The 22,195-nt window shown below is 48.5% G+C and overlaps 1 protein-coding gene across 9 annotated transcripts in view; it reads right to left on the bottom strand.

The window, feature by feature from the left end:
- Positions 1–22,195, bottom strand: part of PPP6R2 (protein phosphatase 6 regulatory subunit 2) — a 97,337-nt gene that overhangs the window by 10,839 nt on the left and 64,303 nt on the right. For 7 of the 9 annotated variants that reach the window (XM_081310558.1, XM_081310559.1, XM_081310552.1 and 4 more), the window contains 8 exons: positions 19,345–19,531; positions 12,559–12,696; positions 11,347–11,412; positions 10,017–10,129; positions 9,533–9,646; positions 6,922–7,048; positions 5,371–5,523; positions 733–948 (listed from right to left, as the gene is read on the bottom strand). In XM_081310558.1, coding sequence (XP_081166684.1) covers positions 733–948; positions 5,371–5,523; positions 6,922–7,048; positions 9,533–9,646; positions 10,017–10,129; positions 11,347–11,412; positions 12,559–12,696; positions 19,345–19,531 — 1,114 coding nt within the window. The remainder of the gene's footprint in view (positions 1–732; positions 949–5,370; positions 5,524–6,921; positions 7,049–9,532; positions 9,647–10,016; positions 10,130–11,346; positions 11,413–12,558; positions 12,697–19,344; positions 19,532–22,195) is intronic. The other 2 variants (XM_081310557.1, XM_081310556.1) reach the window with 2 other exon arrangements.

Genomic DNA, 22,195 nt, shown 5'->3' with positions numbered 1-22,195 from the left:
GGAGGGGGAGCCTGTGGGGGAGGGGGAGCCCGTGGGGGAGGGGGAGCCTGTGAGGAGGGGAGCCTGTGGGGGAGGGGGAGCCTGTGGGGGAGGGGGATCCTGTGGGGAGGGGGAGCCTGTGGGGAGGGGGAGCCCGTGGGGAAGGGGGATCCCGTGGGGGAGGGGGATCCCGTGGGGGAGGGGGAGCCTGTGGGGGAGGGGGAGCCTGTGGGGGAGGGGGAGCCTGTGAGGGAGGGGGAGCCTGTGAGGGAGGGGGAGCCTGTGGGGGAGGGGATCCTGTGGGGGAGGGGGAGCCTGTGGGGAGGGGGAGCCTGTGGGGAGGGGGAGCCCGTGGGGGAGGGGAGCCCGTGGGGGAGGGGAGCCAGCAGGCTGAACTGCTAGCACTTGCAGTGTCCTCTTCATTCTGGTCACAGACATGCTGTACTTACACAGGTGGGTCTGCTTCTTGGTGACCTCCCTAGGACCACAGCCCATGGCAGCAAGAGCACGGTGCAAATGCTGCCTTCCCTTGGTTGCCCCTCATTTTCTCTGTTCCCAGTTCTGTGACTTGGGAAACTGAGATGTTTCATCACACATCACTGTCCCTGGGGTCAAGGAGGGTGGCATCTCCTGACTACGAGGGGTTTAGGAGCCAATGCACGATAGTCTGGCAGAGGCACCCCACCATGCTGGCACCCACCATCTGGGTAGGGCTCAGCCTGTACTGACAAGCAGGATGCTGGCAGGACTTACATGGGTCACCATTGTGTTCTCGGGGAGTTTGGCGATGGGCTGGTGGGTCTCCAGGCTCCTGTTCCCGTTCCCGCTCCCCTGGGGTGGCTCCACCCTGCTCTGGGATCCATGGGCTTCTGCCCTCTCCTCCGGGGCAGCGTGGGAGAGAATAGCAGCTATGCATAGCTCCACTTGGAAGTGCAAAAAGTTATTCCAGGTGTACTTAAAAAACAAGTCCTGAGTAAAACAGAGGACAGAGGAGAGTTCTTAGATCCTCTCTGCACAGCTGAGCCACAGAGGCGAAGGGAATCCTCCCAACCTTGGCTCCTGACTTCATGTGCTCTTGCTTCTCTCAATAACTCTGTGAGGAGCTGTCTTGGCCCTTTGCCTCTCCTGCCTAGGATTGTGTGAGTCCCATTGATCTCTGCACTTACCCAAATAACTGTCTTCTTTCCATTGTGAGTTTATTATTTTGTCTTTTAAAATTTTTTTAGTTGCATATGGACACGATGCCTTTATTTATTTTTAAATATTTATTTTTTAGTTGTAGGTGGACACAATATCTTTATTTTTATGTAGTGCTGAGGATCAAACCCAGTGTCTCACACATGCTAGGCAAGTGCTCTACCACTGAGCCACAATCACAGTCACTATTTTGTACTTTTTAGAGGCTTAGCTCATTCATTTCCAGTCTTTCCCAGTGTAAGTCTTTGTAAGTTCCTTGCAAAATCTATCTTTACATTTTAAAAATTTCTTTTATAGTTGTAGATGGACAGAATGCCTTCACTTTATTTATTTTCAGGTGATGCTGAGGATCAAACCCAGTGTCTCACACATGTTAGGAAAGTGCTCTGCCACTAAGCTACAGCCCCAGCCCCCTATTATTTTTATTATTTCTCAGATCTAAGAATGTAAAACTTGGGCTGGGGCTGTAGCTCAGTGGCAGAGCGCTTGCCTAGCAAGCAGGAGGCACTGGGTTTGATCCTCAGCACCACATGAAAACAGATAAGATGGAGGTATTGTGTCCATCTACAACTAAAAACAAGAATGTGGAAATTTTCTTTATGATTCTGTCTTTGGCCCATGAGTCCCTGGAAGCATGCTGAGCTCCCAGGAGAAGCTGCATGAATCTCTCTCTCACCAACTGGACTGAAGCCCACATCCCCATGCCTTAAGGCAGGAGGTTCTGACTTCCTTGAGGTGTCCCTGGGGGACAGAGGCACCTGAGGGCAGCTGCCTTCCCATGTCCCCATCCCATCTCCCACACACAGTGCTGAGTCTCAGCCCGAGGGCCTCTCTTCTGCCACCACTGCACCTCACACAGGCCACAGTAGCCTGTCTCAGCACAGAGGAGGAGGGCGCTGGTGAGGAGAAGGCTGGGTGCAAGTTGTGTTCCAGCCTGAGTGCAGCCCTTTTCCACAGCTGGTGAGGTAACTGGAGAAGGAGGAAGGAGGCACCACAACCCCCCACCCCCACCCCAATCTCACAGAAGCATAGCCCAGGCCTCGGCTTTACCTTCTTTGCTAGGTGACCTTGAGCCTGGCCATGTCGCTTCATCTGCGACAGGAACTCAGACCCCAGGGTGGGCCAGGCAGGCCCACATGCAGCTTCATGCAGCTTCTCCTGGGAGCTCAGCATGCTTCCAGGGACTCATCAGCACTACATAAAAATAATTCTACCACAATTTAAGGTGGTAGAATTGTGGTGAATTCTACCACAATTTAAGAATTAGAACCAATCCTTAAACTCTTCAAACACTGAAGAGAAGGGAACACTTTCCAATTAGTTCTATGGCTGCCCCTTACTTTCTCTGTTCCCAGACAAGGACACGAAAAGAAAACAATAATATTCCTTATGAATACTGATGCAAGTAATAGCAAACTCAATTAACATTATATTAAAAGAATTAGACACCACAACAAAGCAGGACTCATTCCTGGAATGCAAGGGTGATATTACAGAATGAGAGCAAAAACCAAATGAGCATCTCAATGCATAAAAAAAGAGTATTTGAAAAAATTCAAACCACTCTTAATTTAAAAAAAACCTCAATAAACCAAGCATAGAAGGAAACTTCCTTAACATAATAAAGGTATCTACAAAAAAACGCACAGCTGACATCATACCCAGTGCTGAAAGATGGAAAGCTTCCCTAGATCAGGAAAGAGACAAGGAGACCCACTCTCACCCTCCACTCAACCCAGTGTTGCAAGTTTTGGCCAGAGCAATTTGGCAAGAAAAGGAAACAGAAGGCATCCAAATTGGAAAAGGTAGTAAAATTACCTCTGTTCCCAAGTGGCATATATAACATATATAACTTTACTTTGTTTATTTTTATGTGGTGCTGAGGATTGAAGTCGGTGCCTCACATATGCTAGGCGAGTGCTCTACCACTGAGCCACAAGCCACAGCCCCTCAAGTGGCATGATATTATAAGTAGAAAACTCTATAAAGATTCCACAGAAACTATAAGAACAAACAAATTCAGCCAAGTTGTAGAATTCAAAATCACACAAACCACTTCATTTCTGTATAGCAATGAAGCAAAGAAAATCACTTCATGTACAACAGCATCAAAAAGAATAAAATCCTTAAATTAACCCAATGACAGGAAACACTGAAAACTGCACTGTAGTACACTGAAAACTTCAAAACACTGCTAGAAGAATTTAAAGAAGACCTATTTATTATTTCTATATTCTAAAAATTTACTTACAGCACTGGGGATGGAACCCAGTGCCTTGTACATGCTAGGCAAGCGCTCTACCATTGAGCTACCCCCAGCCCCAAAGAAGACCTGTTCAAATCAATGAAAGAGCAACTGTGTTCATGGATTGGATGAGTTAATACTGTTGAAAAGACAGCACTATCCAAAGTGATCTACAGACAGATTCAATGCAAGCACTCTAAAACTACCAATAGCAATTTTTTTTGAGAAATAAAAAAATATTGCAACTCAAGGTACCTAGAAATAGCCAAAACAATCCTGAGAAAAGAACCAATCCATAGGATGTACATTTTCCAATTTCAAAACTTATTCCAAATCTACAATCATCAATAGTGAGGCCCTAGAGTGAGGACAGAGATTCAGACCAATTAACAGAACACAGAGCCCAGACGCTGGCCTGTGTGCAGTCAGTCCACTCTCAACAAGGTTCCCAAGACCAAGGTTCCAAGGTCCTTAATTAATGGGATAAGGACAGTTTTTCCAACAAACAGTGCCAGGAAAACTGGATATCCACGTGGTAAAAAATGAAGTTGGAACCTACCTTATCCCATATGCCACAATTAATTCAAAATGGGTCAAAAATCTGACTCTTTGAAGAAAGCTTAGCAGAAAATTTCTGTAACACTGGATTTGGATATGACACCAAAAGCACAGGTTACAAAAGAAAAAAAAAAGCAAATTGGATTTTCTCAAAATGTAGAATTTTTGTGTGTTACCACTAAGAGAGTAAAGGAGTTGGGTGTGGTGGCACATAACTGAGATCCCAGCCACTCAGGTGGCTGAGACAGGCCAACGACAAGGTCGAGGCCAGCCTGTGCAGGGTCCTGGGACTTGGAACCACACCTCTTCAGCAGGCCTTTGCTCAGGCACTGAGCAACTCTGAGATCCTGTCTCTAGATTAAATACAAAATAGGGTTGGAGATGTGGTCAGTGGTCAAGTGCCCTGAGTTCGATCCCTGGTACCCAAATTAAAAAAAAAATGGAGAAAATATTTGAAAATCATGTCTGATAAAGGATTAATATCCAGAATATATATTCAACTACAAAAAAGGAGAATCACCCAATTAAAAAATGGATGACAGAGAAAGGTGTTGTGGTGCACACCTGTAGTCACAACGACTCAGGAGGTCAAGGCAGGAGGACTGTGATTCCAAGAACAGCCCGGGCAATTCAGCAAGACCATCTCAAAAATAAAATAAAAGGATTGGGGATGTAACTAGGGGTAGAATGTTCCTGATTCAACCCCAATACCACATGCACACAAATGGATAAAGTGAAAATAAAAGAAAGACAAAGTGAAAATTATTGTAAAAAATGGAAAAGGAAGGTGGGTCTTGAATCAACTCCGCTGACTCTGAGCAGGATGTGTCACCACAGTGACCAACAGCTGAATTCTGAGGTGGGCTGGGGGAAGCCCTGGTTCTGGGACTGAGTCTGTAGGAGATCTCTAGGGTCCAGGCCCAGGGTGGGCCAGGCAGGCCCACAGCACCCACTTGGTCAGCGCCCTCCCAGTGAGCACCCCTAGGGGCTCTCTGCAGCAGCACTTGGCTGCCACTGCCTGTCCCCCTCCTTAGACACCCGTGGCACCCCACAGTCCACCTTCTCCTCACTCTTCTGGGACATCTTCTAAGAGCTACCATCATAGTCCTATTTGGTCAAGTCAGAGAATGAGAAGGGAGATGAAGGGACTGGACGCCTGCCCCTGCCATCGGGCAGGTCCATGTGGATGGCGGCTCCCCATGAGCCTGAGGTGAAGGCACATCCCTGCTGCTCAGGAGCTCCACTATGGGCTGGGTCAAGGAACCAGCACCTCTTCAGCAGGACTCCTGCCCTGATGGACCCCACTCTGCTGCCCCCAACCCATCGGCAGGTCCAGCGGTGGGGGACACAGGCACGCACAGGCAGGCAGGCAGGCAGAGGAGCCCACTCACCAACAGCAGGTCCATGGTGCTGAGCCGGCAGAGCTCCTGGTGGATGCTGGGCGTGTCCACGTGCAGCAGAGCGGCCACAAGGCGTGCCCCATGCAGGCGGGCACTGCCCAGGGGCTCCTCCAGGACGCCGACAGTGGTTAGGATCGCCTTCTTCTGTGGATACAGGGCACCACCAGTCAGAGCCTTGTTTTTGTTTTTGTGCTAGGGATGAACCCAAGACCTCTCACACATGCTAGTAAGCAATCTGCCACTGAGCTACACTCCAGCCCTTCTTTAAAAACCAAAAACATATTCTTTTTTTTTTTTTTTTTTTTTTTTTTTTAAAGTTGCATAGTGATTACTTTTTTTTTTTTTTTTTTTAAAGAGAGAGTGAGAGAGGAGAGAGTGAGAGAGGAGAGAGAGAGAATTTTTAATATTTATTTTTTTAGTTCTCGGCGGACACAACATCTTTGTTGGTATGTGGTGCTGAGGATCGAACCCGGGCCGCACGCATGCCAGGCGAGCGTGCTACCGCTTGAGCCACATCCCCAGCCCCTAAAAACATATTCTTAAAATCTCGAGGCAAGTTTCTCAAAGTTGCTCAGGCTTGTCTCCAACTTGCACCCTCCTGCCTCAGCCTCTGAAGCAGCTGGGATCACAGGTGCATGCCACCTAGTCCCGAGATGGCCGGGCTCCTGCTGGCTTCCTTTGGGTCACATGCCAACTGCTCAAAGGCCGGGGCCACTGCTCCATGGTGTGGCTCAGGATAGGAAAGAGTAAGGTGTGTGTGTGTGTGTGTGTGTGTGTGTGTGTGTGTAGGGCCCCTCTGGGGGAGAGCCCACCACTCCTCCAGGCCTATGAAGAGTAAGCAAGGGCTATCGATGGCCAAGCAGCCCAGGGACTCTCATCTGCCAAGACAAGTGGCATAAGTCAGGGTGTCTGAGAGATGTTCAAGACAGGGTGGCAGCTGCAGCCCCATCAGGACGCCTTGCCGTGAATGCCCATGGGTTCGCTGGGGCCACAGCCTCAGGTGCTGACCAAGACACCCGCGAACACTCTCAGAGGTGATGAGGTAGCAGCACTGCGGGTACTTTGGATGCCCCAGGAAGCCCATGGTGTGCACTGTTGACTTGGCTGAGGAAACGGAACCCCTGCCTCTGCCAAGCTGACTTCAAGTAGGTGAGGAAGGGGAGTCACAGGCAGGCCAGGGAGGGTGCTGAGGAAGAGCACTAGGGAAGGGACGGTCACAGGGCGGGGAGGCAATGGCTGAGGCTGAGGCAGTGAGATCTCTGCTCCTCAGCAGGAGCCTGAGTGAACAAGGGCTCCCCACGACCTGCGGAACCCCCAACCTGGAGGCTCCTGGCAGGAGGAGGTTGTGAGCTCTCCCACTCCGGGGGCCTCCCTGGAGGTGGCAGGGCATCCAGAGATGGGGCCAGGCCTTTGGAAAGCATGTGTCGGGACCTGTCTGGGGCGAGGTCTGGGGGGGCACTGTTACAACGCTCACTCTGCTGCTGCCTGTCCCCGTCACTGGGGCCTCTCCTGCATGTCCCCCGGCAGCCGCACACACTGTACCTTTGGCGGGTGGAGCAGCAGCTGGTGGAAGTCCTTCAGGCGAGGCTCGATGCCATGCAGGACGCTGCTGCTGACAGCATGTGGCCTTTCCAGTCCCTGAGAAAAGGAGTCCACCAAGCCCTCTGTCCTGTGGGTGAGGACAGCAGATGGAGCCTCACCGACACCCGTGCCCTGTGCACAGCGACCCAGCCCAGCCATGTTCCGCTCACCCTCTGTCCCCAAAGAGCTTTGTGATTCTCCCAAAAAGAAATCTCAAGAGTTGACCATCAAGACTTCCAGTCAAGATGTTTGACTGGTCCAAAGAGAAGACGAAGGCACCTGGGCCTTCGGGAAATGCTAGGTGACGGCCATGAGACAGAGCTAGGGAGGAAGTAGGGGATGCACGGCACTGCTGCCCCTCGACTGGCCATACTGTCTCTTTTCTTCTCCAAGCAAATTTCTAAGGTCTTTATCTAAATACCTTTTCTGACGAAAAAAGAAATACTTGATCACTACAGGAAAAAACTGAATGTATAAAGTATAAAAGCAGAGAGATGGCTGGCTCTTCTGTGAGCCTGATTTTATACCATCCCCTCCCATCAGATGCAGGGCTGGGCTCAGCCCTCCAAAGAGGCCCAGGATTCCTGGATTTGTGAAGATAAATCAATACTCCTACTGTCTTAAGTTGAGAAAACTCTTATAATATCCTAGATTTTGATTTTAGGTAATAAACTAACAACGTCATAGTTAAGAGGTATTGAGGGAGAGACTGCAAAAATCTCACTACAAAGATTAACCAATTTCTTTTCATTTTCCTGTTTTTTTGCTACCATGGATTTTGTTACTGAACCACATCCCCAGCCCTCCCTTTAAAAAAAAAAAAAAAAAAAACTTTATTCTATTTTACATGGTGCTGAGGATTGAACCCTGTGCCTCATACATGCCAGGCAAGCGCTCTGCCTCTGAACCACGACCCCACCCCACCCCCAAGCCCTTTTTTATACTTTATTCAGAAATAGGGTCTCACTGAGTTGCTTAGGGCCTTGCTACGTTGCTGAGGCAGGCTTTGAACTCACGACCCTCCAGAGCTGCTGGGAGTATGGGTGTGTACCACCATGCTGGCTCTCCCTTTCTTTTTAAAAAGGCATAGGCTATCAGTGCCAGGGATTAATACAACTCTTCCCAACATGTGGGACTAAGAAAAAAGCAGCCGGGCCGGGGCGTGGCTCAGTGGTAGAGCGCTTGCCTAGCATTTGTGAGGCACAGGGTTCAATCCTCAGCACCACATAAAAATAAATAAATAAATCTACTAAAAACAAAGCAAAACAAAAGAGCAGTCACTTTGGGAGAGCAGATCATGTGCTAGAGCAGAGCAGGGAGAGTGTCTCAAGACCCAGGACCACAGACGGTGCTCAAGGGCAGGGGAAGTCCAAGAGGGGTCGTGCCCAGGAACACCAGCACCTGCTGAGCTTCCTGAGGCTGACAAGCTCTCATCTGAGGCTCACAGGGCATCCAAAGATGGTCTCCTCTGCCTGGGTGGCTCTGACAGGACCTGGTCTGCTGGGTCCCATGTGCTCCAAAGAAGTTTCACACACCTCCTGAAATTTCTACCCAGAGTTCTAGAAAGGTTTCAAGCACCTGAAACCCAAAGGGACTCAACCTTTCACCTAAACTTGCTCTGCTGCCTCCCATCTTGAGCTGGCATTCTCCTGCCCCTGCCTCACCAGGCTTCCAGCAGCTATACTTGAAGACTGTGTGGTGGCCTCCCTCCCCAGAGTCACAGCACAGGGGGGCCTCCACGCAAGTACCACCTTTCCCCACTCACCCCAGGACAACCCTTGCTGTGAGGGATTGTCTCTGATACATGGGGCCTCTCGGGGAAAGCTCCCTGACCAGCAGGCTCCACCATCAGCCCATGCCGACTTCTCCTTGAGGACCCCAGGGCCCAAGCTCGCCTGCCTACTGGACTTGGCATAACACATCGCTTCTGTACACAAGCTGAGCTCCAGGGCCAAACTGGGAGCAGGGAAGGAGGAGAGGCCATTCTTCTGTTATGTTTGTCTCCTAGGGCTCTTGTGCTAGCAACATGGTAGGTGCTGAATGTACCTGGTAAATGAAAGAGGTGCAGGACAGCCCCTGAAATCAAGTGTCTGGTTTAACAGATGGCAGACAGATTAGCTGCTGTGTTCATGGGGTTTAGGAAACAAAGACAAATAGAGTCTCCCTGCCCTGGCATGGCAGGTAAATATAAACAAGCAGCTGTGTGTCAGCGTGGAAGCCCTGTGGCAGGTACCACACACACACACACATACACACACACACACATGTGCACGCACCCACATGAGCGGTGGGAACTTGTCAGGACAGTCCTGGGAAAACCACATCTATTCCATACACCTCTGCAAACTGGTGGCAGTGTGTGCCTTCCAGCTGTAGGGGAAATGCCTGATGGTCAGGGTCAAAGAGCACTTGGCCACAGATGTGAAGTTGACCTTTTTGACCAGGGCCTCTATCCACACTTTCACTTGTGTAGGCAAAAGTTCACAAAACACAAACAGCACAGTGTGACCACTCTGGACAGCCACAGTGGTCACATGGGAGAGCACACACCACTTCTGGGGGAGAGGCTCACCCTGCCCGCCTGGGCTCCAACAGGGCGAGCAGCACCTGTGTCCCACTGACCAGGCAGCTCTCGGTCTGCTCTCCATCAAACATGTTCTTCAGCAGCTGCTCCACACAGTCCTGCCTGTTGGACACACACGAGATCACTGGCTGTCAGAGCAGGAACAGACACTGCAAGGATACTTCCCTCCCCGAGAGCTCCCACCTCACCCTGACCCAGCAGGGGCCTCACTCTGGCACCGCTCAGAGGAGACAGTGTGCTCCCTGATCTGGTCGCAGAGGTACACATAAGCAAGCAGCGTGGGCCAGTGGCCCAAGGCTTGCATAGTGCCCCTGCCCACTGGCTCCAGCACTCCTTGGGCCCTCCTCCCTGGGCTTTGAGCCTGAGGTGCTGCATCTGAGAAGGTGGCAGCGTTCCTGGTGTTCACAGTGGGCCCCAAGACATCCCCACAGCTCAGAGCGAGGCCCTCCACACCAGGCCCACCAGCACTCACGATTCCAATGTTGTGAGGAGGGGATCTGGTTCCAGAGCCTCTGGTAGCTGACTGCTCTGGTCTCTGCCCAGCCTGACAATGTCACAGAGTGCCTGAGAAGCATTTGACTGCCTCTGAAAAGACAGGGAAGCAGTCCTCAGCCTAGGACAGCTGCCAGAAACCAGCCCCTGGCCCACTACAGGCACCCCTGATGAGTCAGGCCTTCTCTGAGCCAGGTTTTTGCAAAGACTCACAGACTGTCTGCTGTGCCCACTGTCAAGATGTAGATATGGTTAGACTAGGATTTTAGCTGTGCTGAGCCACCCCAGAAATTAAACACAAGCCCCAGATGGGCAAATATGCTACACAGATGTCCTTCTACAGCTTTGAACCCTGTTCTGCAATATGCTGAATATATGATGATGTTGATGGTTTTGTATTTTAAGTTTAATGAGCCCCCAACCATCCCCTCCTGGAATTTATGCCCTTGTACATCTGTCTCCTTGAGTGTGGACTGGACCTGGTCACTCAAACCTAAAGAGAATGCAGCCAGATGAGGGCTGCTCCTGCTGAGATGAGCTAGCCCCTCAGCACGAGCCCCTGTGGCACAGAGCTGAGGGAAGGACAAGGAGCTGAATGCAACCAAGTCCCTCAGACTATAAACCTGGACCCTGGCGTGGAGCCCCGTGGCAATGGCAGTCTTGTGTGATACCCTGAGCACAGAAGCCACTAGGCGTGGCCAGATCCCTAGCTGCACAAACTAACACTGCTAGAGACAAAAACTACTTTTGTAGGGGCTGGGCTGAGGCTCAGTGATGGGCACTTGCCTCACACATGTGAGGTACTGGGTTTGATCCTCAGCACTGCATAAAAATATGTAAGTACTGTACCAACTACAACTAAAAAAAATTTAAAGACTACTTTTGCATCACAATTCAGCTTCATATCTGTCATTCAGCCACAGATAACACTATTCTGTTAAAATTGTTTTTTATAATATATACACATGTATTAGTTTTACTTTTTCAGAGAGCTTAGGACTGGGACAGTTAGACCTCATTAGTCCCTCTGAAATCATGTGCTTTTTTTTTCCCTTTTTTTGCAGTGCTCCTAATCAAACCCAGAGCCTCATGAATACAAGGCAAGGGCTCTGCCACTGAATTATACTTCTAACAATGTTATATATTGATTTTCAGTAAACAAAACACTGCCTAGACATCAGCACTGATTAAAGGAAGGGAAGTATCTCATTGGTCCTCATCAGAGGAAGGGAGTGGCCTGCCAGCTCCAGAGTGGCTGCAGGTGCTCCGACAGCCGCCTTCCTGAGAGAAGCTGGTTCAGAGTCACTCACGTCTTCATCCTGATGCGGATGGATCAGTTCTACAAGTCTCTGGATGATTTTTTCTTCATTAAGCCACTGAAAGGGAAAAATGCCTGTGAACCGCTCTGCTTACATCTAATTAAATGAAAGGAAGGTCCCCAGTGCAGTAAAAACCCAAATACCAGGTTACCTGGGATAGAGACTCTGACCGACACCCTGTTCCCCAGACCCGGAAGAACCCAAAGAATACCATGCCTAAAGTCTGGGTGCGGCCCAGAGTTTAAAGGGTGCACCACCATCTGTCTGTCTTAAGGCCAGCGTGTAGACACCCAGAATGAGCTGGAGCCCTGGAGCCCAGCAAGACATGAAGCCTGAAAAGCACTGGGCCTTGCTGCTGGGGTCAGGACAAGCAGCGACGCTGCTGTGACTGCAGGGGTGCAGTGAGGGCGGGCAGTGGGCTGGGTGGCAGTGTGGGCACAGTGCGGCTGGTGCACCTATCACTCCCATGCCCTTGGCACCATGTGCCTCAGTCTCCTTGTCTGGAGATGGGATGCTGCCCCTGCAGGGCTGCTCTGCAAACTGAGTGAAGAGACCCGTGGGGGACGGTGGCAGAGTCACGCAGGCTTCCCAGCAGCTGGCACCAGGGCCAATGTGCATGCTGTGCTCACTGTGTAGGCAGCCCCACAGAGAAGTGAACTACCAGCCTAAAGTGAGGACACCCCACTTGGTGACACCTGATTCCCCAGGACAGAAAAGGGCAAAGCCCCCAAAGCCCACTTTATTTTACTTCAAATATGTGGTATGAACATAGTGTGCCAAACAAGAGCCAACTCAAGTTCCCCTTGGGGCTGGGAAACCCGCTCTTTCCAGGCCGACAGCCCCTTTCATGGTCTGTCCAAACCTGGAGCAGGTGATTGGTCTCTGTGGAGCCACCACCAGCTCATGCCTTCCTCATGGATCACCCAGGCTTAGAGCCCACACCTCACTGTGCACCAAAGTCTGGGTGGGCACCTCAGGGGCCAGGCCGAGAGGTGAGGACAGGGCTGGAGGCAAAGAGAGTTCACCTGGTTTTTATATACAGCAGGGGCCAGAGAAGAAACCTGCATGCTCTTTGCTCCTGAATGGGCTGAGATAGGACAAAGTTTCAGGAAGGAGCCCTGATGGTGCTGGGGGGCTGCTGGAGAGCTGGGGACGAGGCACTTGGCACTGAGAAAGTGGGAAGGCAATCTCCCAGGCACTCACATGTAGGACCTCCTGGCGGAGCCTAGCTGGCTCCACACAGCTGACCAGGCGTAGCAGCAGGTCCATGAGGGCCGAGGTGCCCATGTGCTTCAGCACCAGGCTTATGAACTTGTCCTTCTTCTTCAAGAATGTAATCACCTGAAATCAAGCAAATCTAGTAAGCAAGCAGGGCGAGGGGGTATTTCATCCAAGGACTTTCATGAGAAAGACTAATCTTCAATTACAGTGTGCATGAGGAGTGTGCTGGCTGCTATGCACAGCCACGTTGAGGTTTCCTAGAAACAAATGGTGCAGACGTGCTGACGGGGGAGGAAGGCCACTAGGGAGGAAGGATGGTGGTGCAGAGGAGTGAGGGGGGAGGAAAGCCTGGAGTACAAACCCCAGGGAGCAGGAGTGTACAGGAGGACAGCTCCTGCAAGAACCCAGGAGTGGCTGAAGCTTTAGGAAAAAAGAGGAGGGTTGTGACCACTCTCAACAAGATGTGAATGTGGATAACAAAATGAGACTTGGAGCAGGGAAACAGCACCCCAAATGAAGAGGTGCAGATCAGAGCAGCAGAGGAGACATGTGAACTCTGGGCTCAGACCTGTCTGCCATGAATCTGCAAACTCAGCCCAGCCAGGTGTAGATAAGGGACATGGGCTGGAGGTGAGGTAGATCCAGCACTTTGCCCAAAAAGAAGGGCACTCGGGGAATCTCAGACTGTTGCTGAGATGATGCTGTAGTTTGAATATGGTCCCAAACTTCAAATGCTATAAGTTTAATTCCCAAATTAACATATGTTAAGGTATTTGGGGGGAGATGGCAATAGGACAGTCCCTCTAGGTCATGAACGAGGGGTCAGATGGGGAAGATGGGGGCTGGTTCTGGTTGGAAAGGAAAGGAAATACAGTGTTAATACCTTCAGGACTCTTCCCCGCCTTCAACCAGTTGCCAAGGTCACCTGCCTCCAGGGGACTGTTCCTCCCTGCAAGGAGCTATTACTGAGCAGACCCTTGGGCAGCTCCCCTCCTGCCTGTACCTCTGGGCAGCCACCTTCTGCCCTGGGATTACTCCACCTTTTGGGTCTTGTAGGCAGGATGGGAGGACAAAGGAAATCTGAAATGTATAAAAGGGGCAGGACACCCCCACTTCACTGGGACGCCAACTTGGAACCCTTCCTCTCCAGAGGAGCTTCGTCCTTCTCTCTCTCTGTTCTTTTTCTTTCTTTTCTTTCCTTTTTTTTGGGGGGGTCTGGGGATTGAACCCAGGGGCACTTAACCACTAAACCACATCCCCAGCCCCATCTCTTTTTTATATTTTATTTAGAGACAGGGTCTTGTTGAGTTGCTAAGTGCCTTACTAAGCTGCTGAGGCTGGCTCCGGCCTCAGCCTCCCGAGTCGCTGGGAACACAGGTGTGTACTACCGCGTCCAGCTCTGTTCTTTTTTAATTTTTTTTTTTTTTTTTTTGTAGTTGGACAGAATGCCTTTATTCTATTTTTTTTTTATTTTTATGTAGTGCTGAGGTCTGAACTCAGTGCCTCAGGCACACTAGGCAGGCACTCTTCCACTGAACCACAGCCCCTCTGTTCTATTCTTTAAATAAAACTTTTTGCTCTTGCCTTGGCATTTCTCTGGTGTTCAATCTTCAACACTAGGACAATGGGACTCAGATGGTTTCATCCGGAGGTGGGCTTTGAGAGGTGACTGGAATTAGATGAAGTCATGAGGGGTCCATGCTTACAGCAGCAGGTTCATGAGGAGAAGAGACTGCTTTGTCTTGCCATGTGGTGCCCTGGGCCTCCTTTGGACTCTGCCCTTCCTGGATGCAGACCCTTGACTTTGAGCCTCCCAGTCTCCAGGAGAAATAAGTCTCCTTATAAATTACCTATGAATATTATTCAGCCATAAAGAAGAATGAAATTATGGCATTTGCTGGTAAACAGATGGATCTGGAGAGTATCATGCTAAGTAAAATAAGTCAGACCCAAAAAACCAAAGGCTGAATTATCTCTCTGATATGTGGATGCCGACATACAATAAGGTGGGCAGGGCAGATGGAAGCTCAGTGGCTTAGGGGAAATGAAGGGAAGGGAGAGGGGATAGGAATAGGAAAGACAGTAGAATGAATGGGACACAACTTTACTGTGTTCACATATGAATAACAATCAGTGAAACTCCACATCATGTACAATCACAAGAATGGGATCCTAATTAGAATAAATTTTATTCCATGTGTGTATAATACGTCAAAATACACTTTTTTTTCCCACTTGAGTACCAAGGATTGAACTCAGAGGGCACTTGACCAGTGAGCCACATCCCCAGTCCTATTTTGTATTTTATTTAGAAACAGGGTCTCACTGAGTTGCTTAGTTCCTTTTTAAAATTTAATTGTTTATTTTTAGTTGTAGATAGACACATGCCTTTGTATTTATTTATTTATTTTTATGGGGTGCTGAGGATCGAACCCAGTGCCTCACCTGCACTAGGCGAGTGCTCTATCACTGAGCCACAATCCCAGCCCCAAGCGCCTTGTTTTTGCTGAGGCAGGCTTTGAACTTGTGATCCTCATGCCTCAGTCTCCTGAGCCGCTGGGATTAGAGGCATGTGCCACCACGCCCAGCTGCACAAATAAAAAAAATAAATAAATAAAAATGAATAAATTACCCACTTTGCAGCATTCAGTCACAACAACAGAAAAGGGAGTCAGACAGATGAGTAAGAAGATGGGGGGAACACTGAGGGGAAGTACAGCAAAAGGGGAAGAGGACGAAGTGAGAGAGGAGGAAGGCATTCTGAAAAGGGTGACTAAGTCTCTAGAAAGACTAACAACAAAACAGAAGATTTAAGTAACAATATCAGGACTGCAACAGGGCCATGTCATAGATCCTACGAACAGAGGAATTCTGACGAGTGAATGAGAATAGCTCTAAGCCAATCTGTACAAATTAAGCAGAATGGAGAATTTCCTTTAAGAAGAAAAAAAACTTAAATGACATGAAAAAAACCTGAGTTATTCTGGAATACCAAAAGGAACAGAATTTAGGACTAAGGCCACCAGAGCTTCTGGGCTCTCAGAGCCTGGTCAGAGACTTCTACCAAACACCTACAAAGATTCTTGCAGAGAACAGGCGTTGAGGGACTGTGTCCCATAGAATTGTACAATTGTATAAAACCTTGACTCTAAAACGTGACAAAGGCATTGTAAGAAAGGGAAGTTACAGGCCAATCTCACTGATGCCCACAGGTGCAAAATCTAGCAATACAAAAGAAAGAAAAAAATATATCACAGTCCAATTCAGTGTATTCCAGGAACATAATGTAGGTTAACAATAGAAAACTAATTACCATAATTCAACTGTTAATAGAGTAGGGAAATCATAAAGTTGATAAGGTTGACTCAGTAGATAAAGACATTTGATAAATCTTAACAACCATTCATGTTATAAACTTTCAAAAACCTAGAAATGGAGAAAACCTCCTTAAGTTGTTTCTTGTTCTTGTTTTGCTTGGTTTTAGTGCTGGGAACTGAACCCAGGGCCTTGTGCATGCTAATAACAGATTCCACTACAGAGCTAAACCTGCAGACCTCTAAGTTGAATTAAAAAACAAAACTAGAGAGCTAGGTATGGTGGTGCACACCTATAATTCCGGCTACTCGGGAAGCTAAGGCAGGAGGATCACGAGCATGCGGACACTTGGGCAATATAGCAAGAACCTGCTACAAAAAAAGAAAAACAAAAGAGAAAAGCCCAGCAGTTCTCCATGACAAGGACCCTAATGAACTATAAAATATTGAAAGCTTTTCCTTAGGTAACAAGTAAAACAAGGAGGCCTATTCAATATTGTACTAATTAATGTTCCAGCCAGTGCAATAAGGCAAGAAACAGAAGTAAAAAAATATATATACCATTTGTAAAGGATAAAAGTAATCATTGATAATAAATGACATGATCTTGTATATAACTAAAAAAGACTATAAAACGTAAATTATCAGAATTAATTTATTGATAATCACCAAATCTGGAATCAACTTAGGTATCCTTCAACGCATGCATGGTTAAATAAACTGGTACTGCTATATCATGTAACTCTACACAGCAAGGAAAAGGAACAAACTGTGCTGGGTTTATGGCTCAGGGGTATAACGTTGCCTACCATGTGCAAGGGCATTGATTAAATCCTCAACACAGAAAACAAAAGAGGGTAGACAAATCATTGATATACACAACAACTTGGATAAATGTACAGGAAATCATGCTGAGGGGAAAAAAAGTGAATACCCAAAGAGTACATATTTCATGATTTGATTTAAATAACATTTTGAAATGACAACATTTAAGAAGGGAATGGGGTGTGGCTGTAAAAGTGCACCACGAAGGACCTGTGGTTTCTGAACTTCCTGTGTCCTGTCTGTGATGGTGGCTGACGAATGCCCGCCCACATGTGACAAGCTGCACAGAACATACACACACACAAAAATGAGTGTAAGTGAGACTTGAGAAATTCAAGTGAATCGGGAATTGCACCAACATCAATCTTGGTTGTGATGCTGAAGTAGTGTTTTTCTAAATGCCACCCTGGACAAAAGCTGGTCAAAGCACACAAAGGTTTTCTCCACATTATTTCATACAACAGCATGTGAACCTGCAATTTCTCCATAAAAATCCAATTTAAAAATAACACAGTAATACAATGATCAACTTCTTAAGAATAAATCTACTGAAAGCTATGCAGAGCCCTCACAGAGGACTGCAATGCATCACAGAGTGACCCAGAAGCCCGGCTCCCGGCTCCTCCATGACTGCAAAGAAGGGCCTTGATGTGTGACCCAGCAAGGGGCTGCATTTCATTCAACAAGCAGGTAGCAGGCCATTTTTGGCCTGAGTGCTGTAGCTTACCAGTAAAATTGTAAAGAAATATCTGAAAGTGGCAGAGGATTGTGACCAGGCAACAGTAAATCACAAGATTCATATTCCAGTTACAGGCTGCAAATGCCAGATGCAGGGGTCTTCCCAGGCCTCTAGTGACCACCCTCCAACACTACAAGAACAATGTCAAGATCCTCACCTACAGTACTGCTGCCACCACTATTCATAGCCTCCCTCTCCCTCCTGCCCAAGTGTACACAAACACAACTCCTATGCTGCTACTCTTCATTTCTACTCTGCTTTAAAAACAGATGCTGAAACAGTCCTCCAGGATCTCTCACAAATCTTGAATTTATGACCTGATATAAGATGACATCCCCCTGAATATTCAAAACATGCCAGCAGAAGGGAAACAAATGACCTTTGTTATGGTTTAGATATGAAGTGTCCCCAAAAAGCTCATGTGTGACCAGAGTTTAGAGGTGAAGTGATGGGTAATGAGAGCCTTAACCCAATCAGTGCATAATACCCTGATGGGGATTACCTGGTGGTAACTGTGGGCAGGTAAGCTGTGGCTGGAGGAGGAACTAGGGTATGTTTTATCTGTGGTGAGGGGGGGAGCGCTCTCTCTCGCTCGCTCTCGCTCTCTCTCTCTCTCTTTCTCTTTTGGTACTGGGGATTGAATTCAGAAGCACTCGACCACTGAGCCACATCCCCAGCCCTATTTTGTATTTTATTTATAGACAGGGTCTCATGAGTTGCTCAGTGCTGCTGGGATTACAGGCGTGCACCACTGCATCTGGCTCTCTCTGCTTCTTGGTGCTGTGTCCTCAGCCACTTTCCTCCACCACTCCTCAGCCATGATGTTCTGCCTCACCTAGGGCCCTTAGGAACGGAGTCAGCCATTTGTGGACTGAGACCTTTGAAACCATAAGCACCAACCAAATAAACTTTTCCTCCTCCATGTTGTTCTTGCCAGTGCTTTCAGTCACAGTACTGAAAACGCGGACTAAAATAACCTTTCTCAGGGCTCAAGACACAGACACCAAGTATTATTTTACTCCCTGAATGGACACTTGATAATGTTAATTATGGCTAATATTTTGGGGATACGATAATCAAGGGTACCCTTTTTATTTTTAGAAACAGGGTATCTCTAAGTTGCCCAGGTTGGCCTGGAACTCACTATCTTCCTATCTCAGCCTCCTTAGTAGCTGGGATTACAGGTTTGCTCCTTTGCACCCAGATGGGGTCATCTACTAATACGTAAAAGAAAAAAAATTCTTAAGAGATACATAATGAAATACTCACAGAAGAAAGGATCTAATATTTGAGATGTGCTTTGAAGTAAACCAATAGGGATGGGTGAGTGGAGGTGACAGAAAAGAAGACTGGCAAGATGGGTGTCAGGCACAGCCCACCATCAGGCCTCTCCTCCTGGTGTCCACAGAATGAAGGGGCTGAGGCCATGTCAGTTCAGACACAAGGCAGGAGAAGCACCTTACTACAGCTGAAAGATGAACTCCTTCTCCCACACCTGGACTTCATCTGTATCTGTGTTTACTGTGAAGTAGTAGTGCTCTGGATACCCAGACTCACCACCCACACCAAGCACAGACCGGAGAAGGGGCCAGCCAAGGTTCTGCCACAGTGAATTCATGGCCCAGGACTCTTGCCTGTGCTCTCTCAGTGGCAGGATGAACTGGCCTGGGGTGGCAGGGTGTGCCACGTGTTCCAGAGACGGCCATCAGAAGCATATTTGGGAAGCCACCTTCTCCCTCAAACTCTAACTCATGTTCCGGCCACTCACTGTTCCATCTATGTCCCAGTAAGCAGTCAAAATGCTGTCCCTGCAGCCTAGTGACAGTTCACTGGTGATAGCCTGACGATGACTGTCACTGTCCATAACACATGTGCTTCACACAACATTACCTGTTCAGTTTTCCTTGCAATGAGGTTGCCAATGGTCTTGCTGAAAAAACTGGCCAGCAGAGGGTTGAGTGGCGGCTCCTGGTCCAGGAAGTCGTACAGAAGGCTCAGCAGACTCTCGTCCTCGCCTAGCCTGTCGCTGATCTGTGGCACATCACAAGTCAGAAGCTCACAGGCTGTGTTGGGGTATCTAAAAGGGCACAGTGCAAGCACTGAAGGTGAAATGAGACTTCCCAACTCTCAGGAAGCTGCTTACATAATCTGCTTCTTATGGAACAGACCCATGTGACAAGGACACAGCACTGAGCAGACCTCAGGACAGAATAAAAATAATATTTTTCTGTGAACAACTGGTGTGTATTTTATATATATATATTTTTTTTTAAATTTTTTTTTAATTTTTATTTTTTAGTTCTCGGCGGTACAACATCTTTGTTTGTATGTGGTGCTGAGGATGGAACCCAGGCCGCACGCATGCCAGACGAGCGCGCTACTGCTTGAGCCATATCCCCAGCCCCTATTTATTTGTTTATTTATTTATTTCAGTACTGGGAATTGAACCAGGGACACGCTACCTTTGAGCCACATCCCCAGCCCTTTTTATTTTTAAATATTTATTTTTTAGTTGTAGTTGGACATAATCTCTTTATTCCATTCATTCATTTTTATGTGGTGCTGAGGATCAAACCAAGGACCCCACATGTGCTAGGCGAGTAGTCTACCACTGAGCCATAATTCCATCCCTTCCCCAGCCCTTTTTACTTTTTATTTTGAGATAGGATCTTGCTAAGGTGCCCAGGCTGGCTTGAACTTAAAATCCTCCTCGCTCGGGGCTGGGGATGTGGCTCAAGCGGTAGCACGCTCGCCTGGCATGCGTGCAGCCCGGGTTCAATCCTCAGCACCACACACCAACAAAGATGTTGTGTCTGCCGAGAACTAAAAAAATAAATATTAAAAATTCTCTCTCTCTCTCTCTCTCTCTCTCTCCTCTCTCACTCTCTCTTTAAAAAAAAAAAAAAATCCTCCTTGCTCAGCCCCCGGAGTTGCTGGGGTCACAGGTGTGCATGACCACACCTGGCTCCAGCTGGTCTATTCCGCCTACCAGAAGGATCCCACACCTGGCGCCAGCTGGTCTATTCCGCCTACCAGAAGGATTGGCAGGACCCTCACCCCAGCCCCTCTGGTGGCCTACATCTTCTGACTCTACTTCATGGCTTGATAGCCTTTCTCCTGCTTCCTCCTTCCACCCCAGGTCTCTTGTCTCCTGTCTAACCACCCTGTTTCAGTGTGACCAAGTCACAAGCACATTTGTCACCCCCTCTCCATCAGAAGCCTGCCTTTCCTCTCCTGCCTATGTCCTTGTCCCTTCATGTCGATCAGCACAGACTGGAGAAATGCCACATCTGCAGTTTATGATACAGTGTAAGTTGTACGGAACTATGTAATTAATTCCTTATTTAGAAATACTAATAACTGGGGCTGGGGATGTGGCTCAAGCGGTAGCGCGCTCGCCTGGCATGCGTGCGGCCCGGGTTCGATTCTCAGCACCACATACCAACAAAGATGTTGTGTCCGCAGAGAACTAAAAAATAAATATTAAAAATTCTCTCTCTCTCTCTTTCTCTCTCTCCTCTCTCACTCTCTCTTAAAAAAAAAAAGAAATACTACTAACTGAATAATGTACTTTTCATTTGATAAAAATGACCACATATAAAATAATTCTTAGCCCATTATATGTAATCCCATAATGACATCACTATGTTCTCTTGTTAGCATCTGGCAAGCACTGGTCACCTCAGGATGGGCACACCTGCCCAAAAGCACCCCTGAGGGCCTGAAGCTCTGCCTCTCATCCGATGCATCTGGGAATACTGTGGAGTGGAAATAGACTCAGCAGGCCAGACGCCAGGGGGGTGCCCTATGCAGCTGAAAGACTGTCCCTATACTGGGCCATTACCTGACTCTGTTATCTGGGGTTTTCTCACCTGCATGTGGAGTGAGAATACATGTCCTCCAAGGTTTCTGCAAGGGTGACAGGGGCTAGGGTTTACAGAGCTAGCCACTCCCATGCATAGGAAGCACTTGGTTGAGGTCTGCTGCTATGACCTTCCCTTGCCAAATGTGGTTAATGCCTAAGTCAAGGTGCTTCCAAGGTCGGGGGGGTGGACCTGGGCTTGAGAGAATCTAGAGGAAATAACTGGCTAAATGTGGTGACTGTCCATATGTAGAAGGGGAAGAATATGGGTTCTTGGCCGGCCATGGGCTGGGTGCTCCTCCTCAGCCCCCACAAGAGTGAGCGGCCTTCATTGCTCTGAGGGGCCTGCCAGTCAGAGAGGCCCAGCAGTAGGGAGCTAAAAAGCTGGTCTGGGGACCAGAGAGAAGTGTGAACAGTGCTGCAGGCACATGGGCTAGGTGTGTGGAGAGGGTCCTGAGGGCTGGGTCAGCGTGGGTTCCTCCTCACTGGCTGAGTTCTGTCTGTGAAATGGAGTAGCCAGTGCTCACCTCATGGGCTGTTTAAGACTGGACAGGGGACAACACAGGGCCACTGAGGGCAGAGGGACCAGAGAGCTAGGTGGCAGCACTGAAGGCTCTGTCTGCCAGGTCTCTGAACAACAGCCTAATGAGTTCTTCCCAGGCAGTGGGGACCACGCAGACCCCACAGGATGAGGAACCAGGAAAAGCATAGACCATGTCCTGTGGTTCCCAGAGGCCAGGGAAAGACTGGATCTCACCCACACACAGCAGAGGAGCTAGAAGAAGCTGCTTTCCTGAGGTCATGTCTGGTGGGGAAGACTTAAGATTGCCTCCTTTCCCCCTCTATCTGTGTGTTATAATCACAGGAACTGCTTTAGTA

This window comes from Spermophilus citellus, assembly GCF_964194105.1.
Source record: "Spermophilus citellus genome assembly, chromosome: 10".
NCBI classification, from domain to species: domain Eukaryota; kingdom Metazoa; phylum Chordata; class Mammalia; order Rodentia; family Sciuridae; genus Spermophilus; species Spermophilus citellus.
This window is presented reverse-complemented; position numbering and strand designations above follow the sequence as displayed.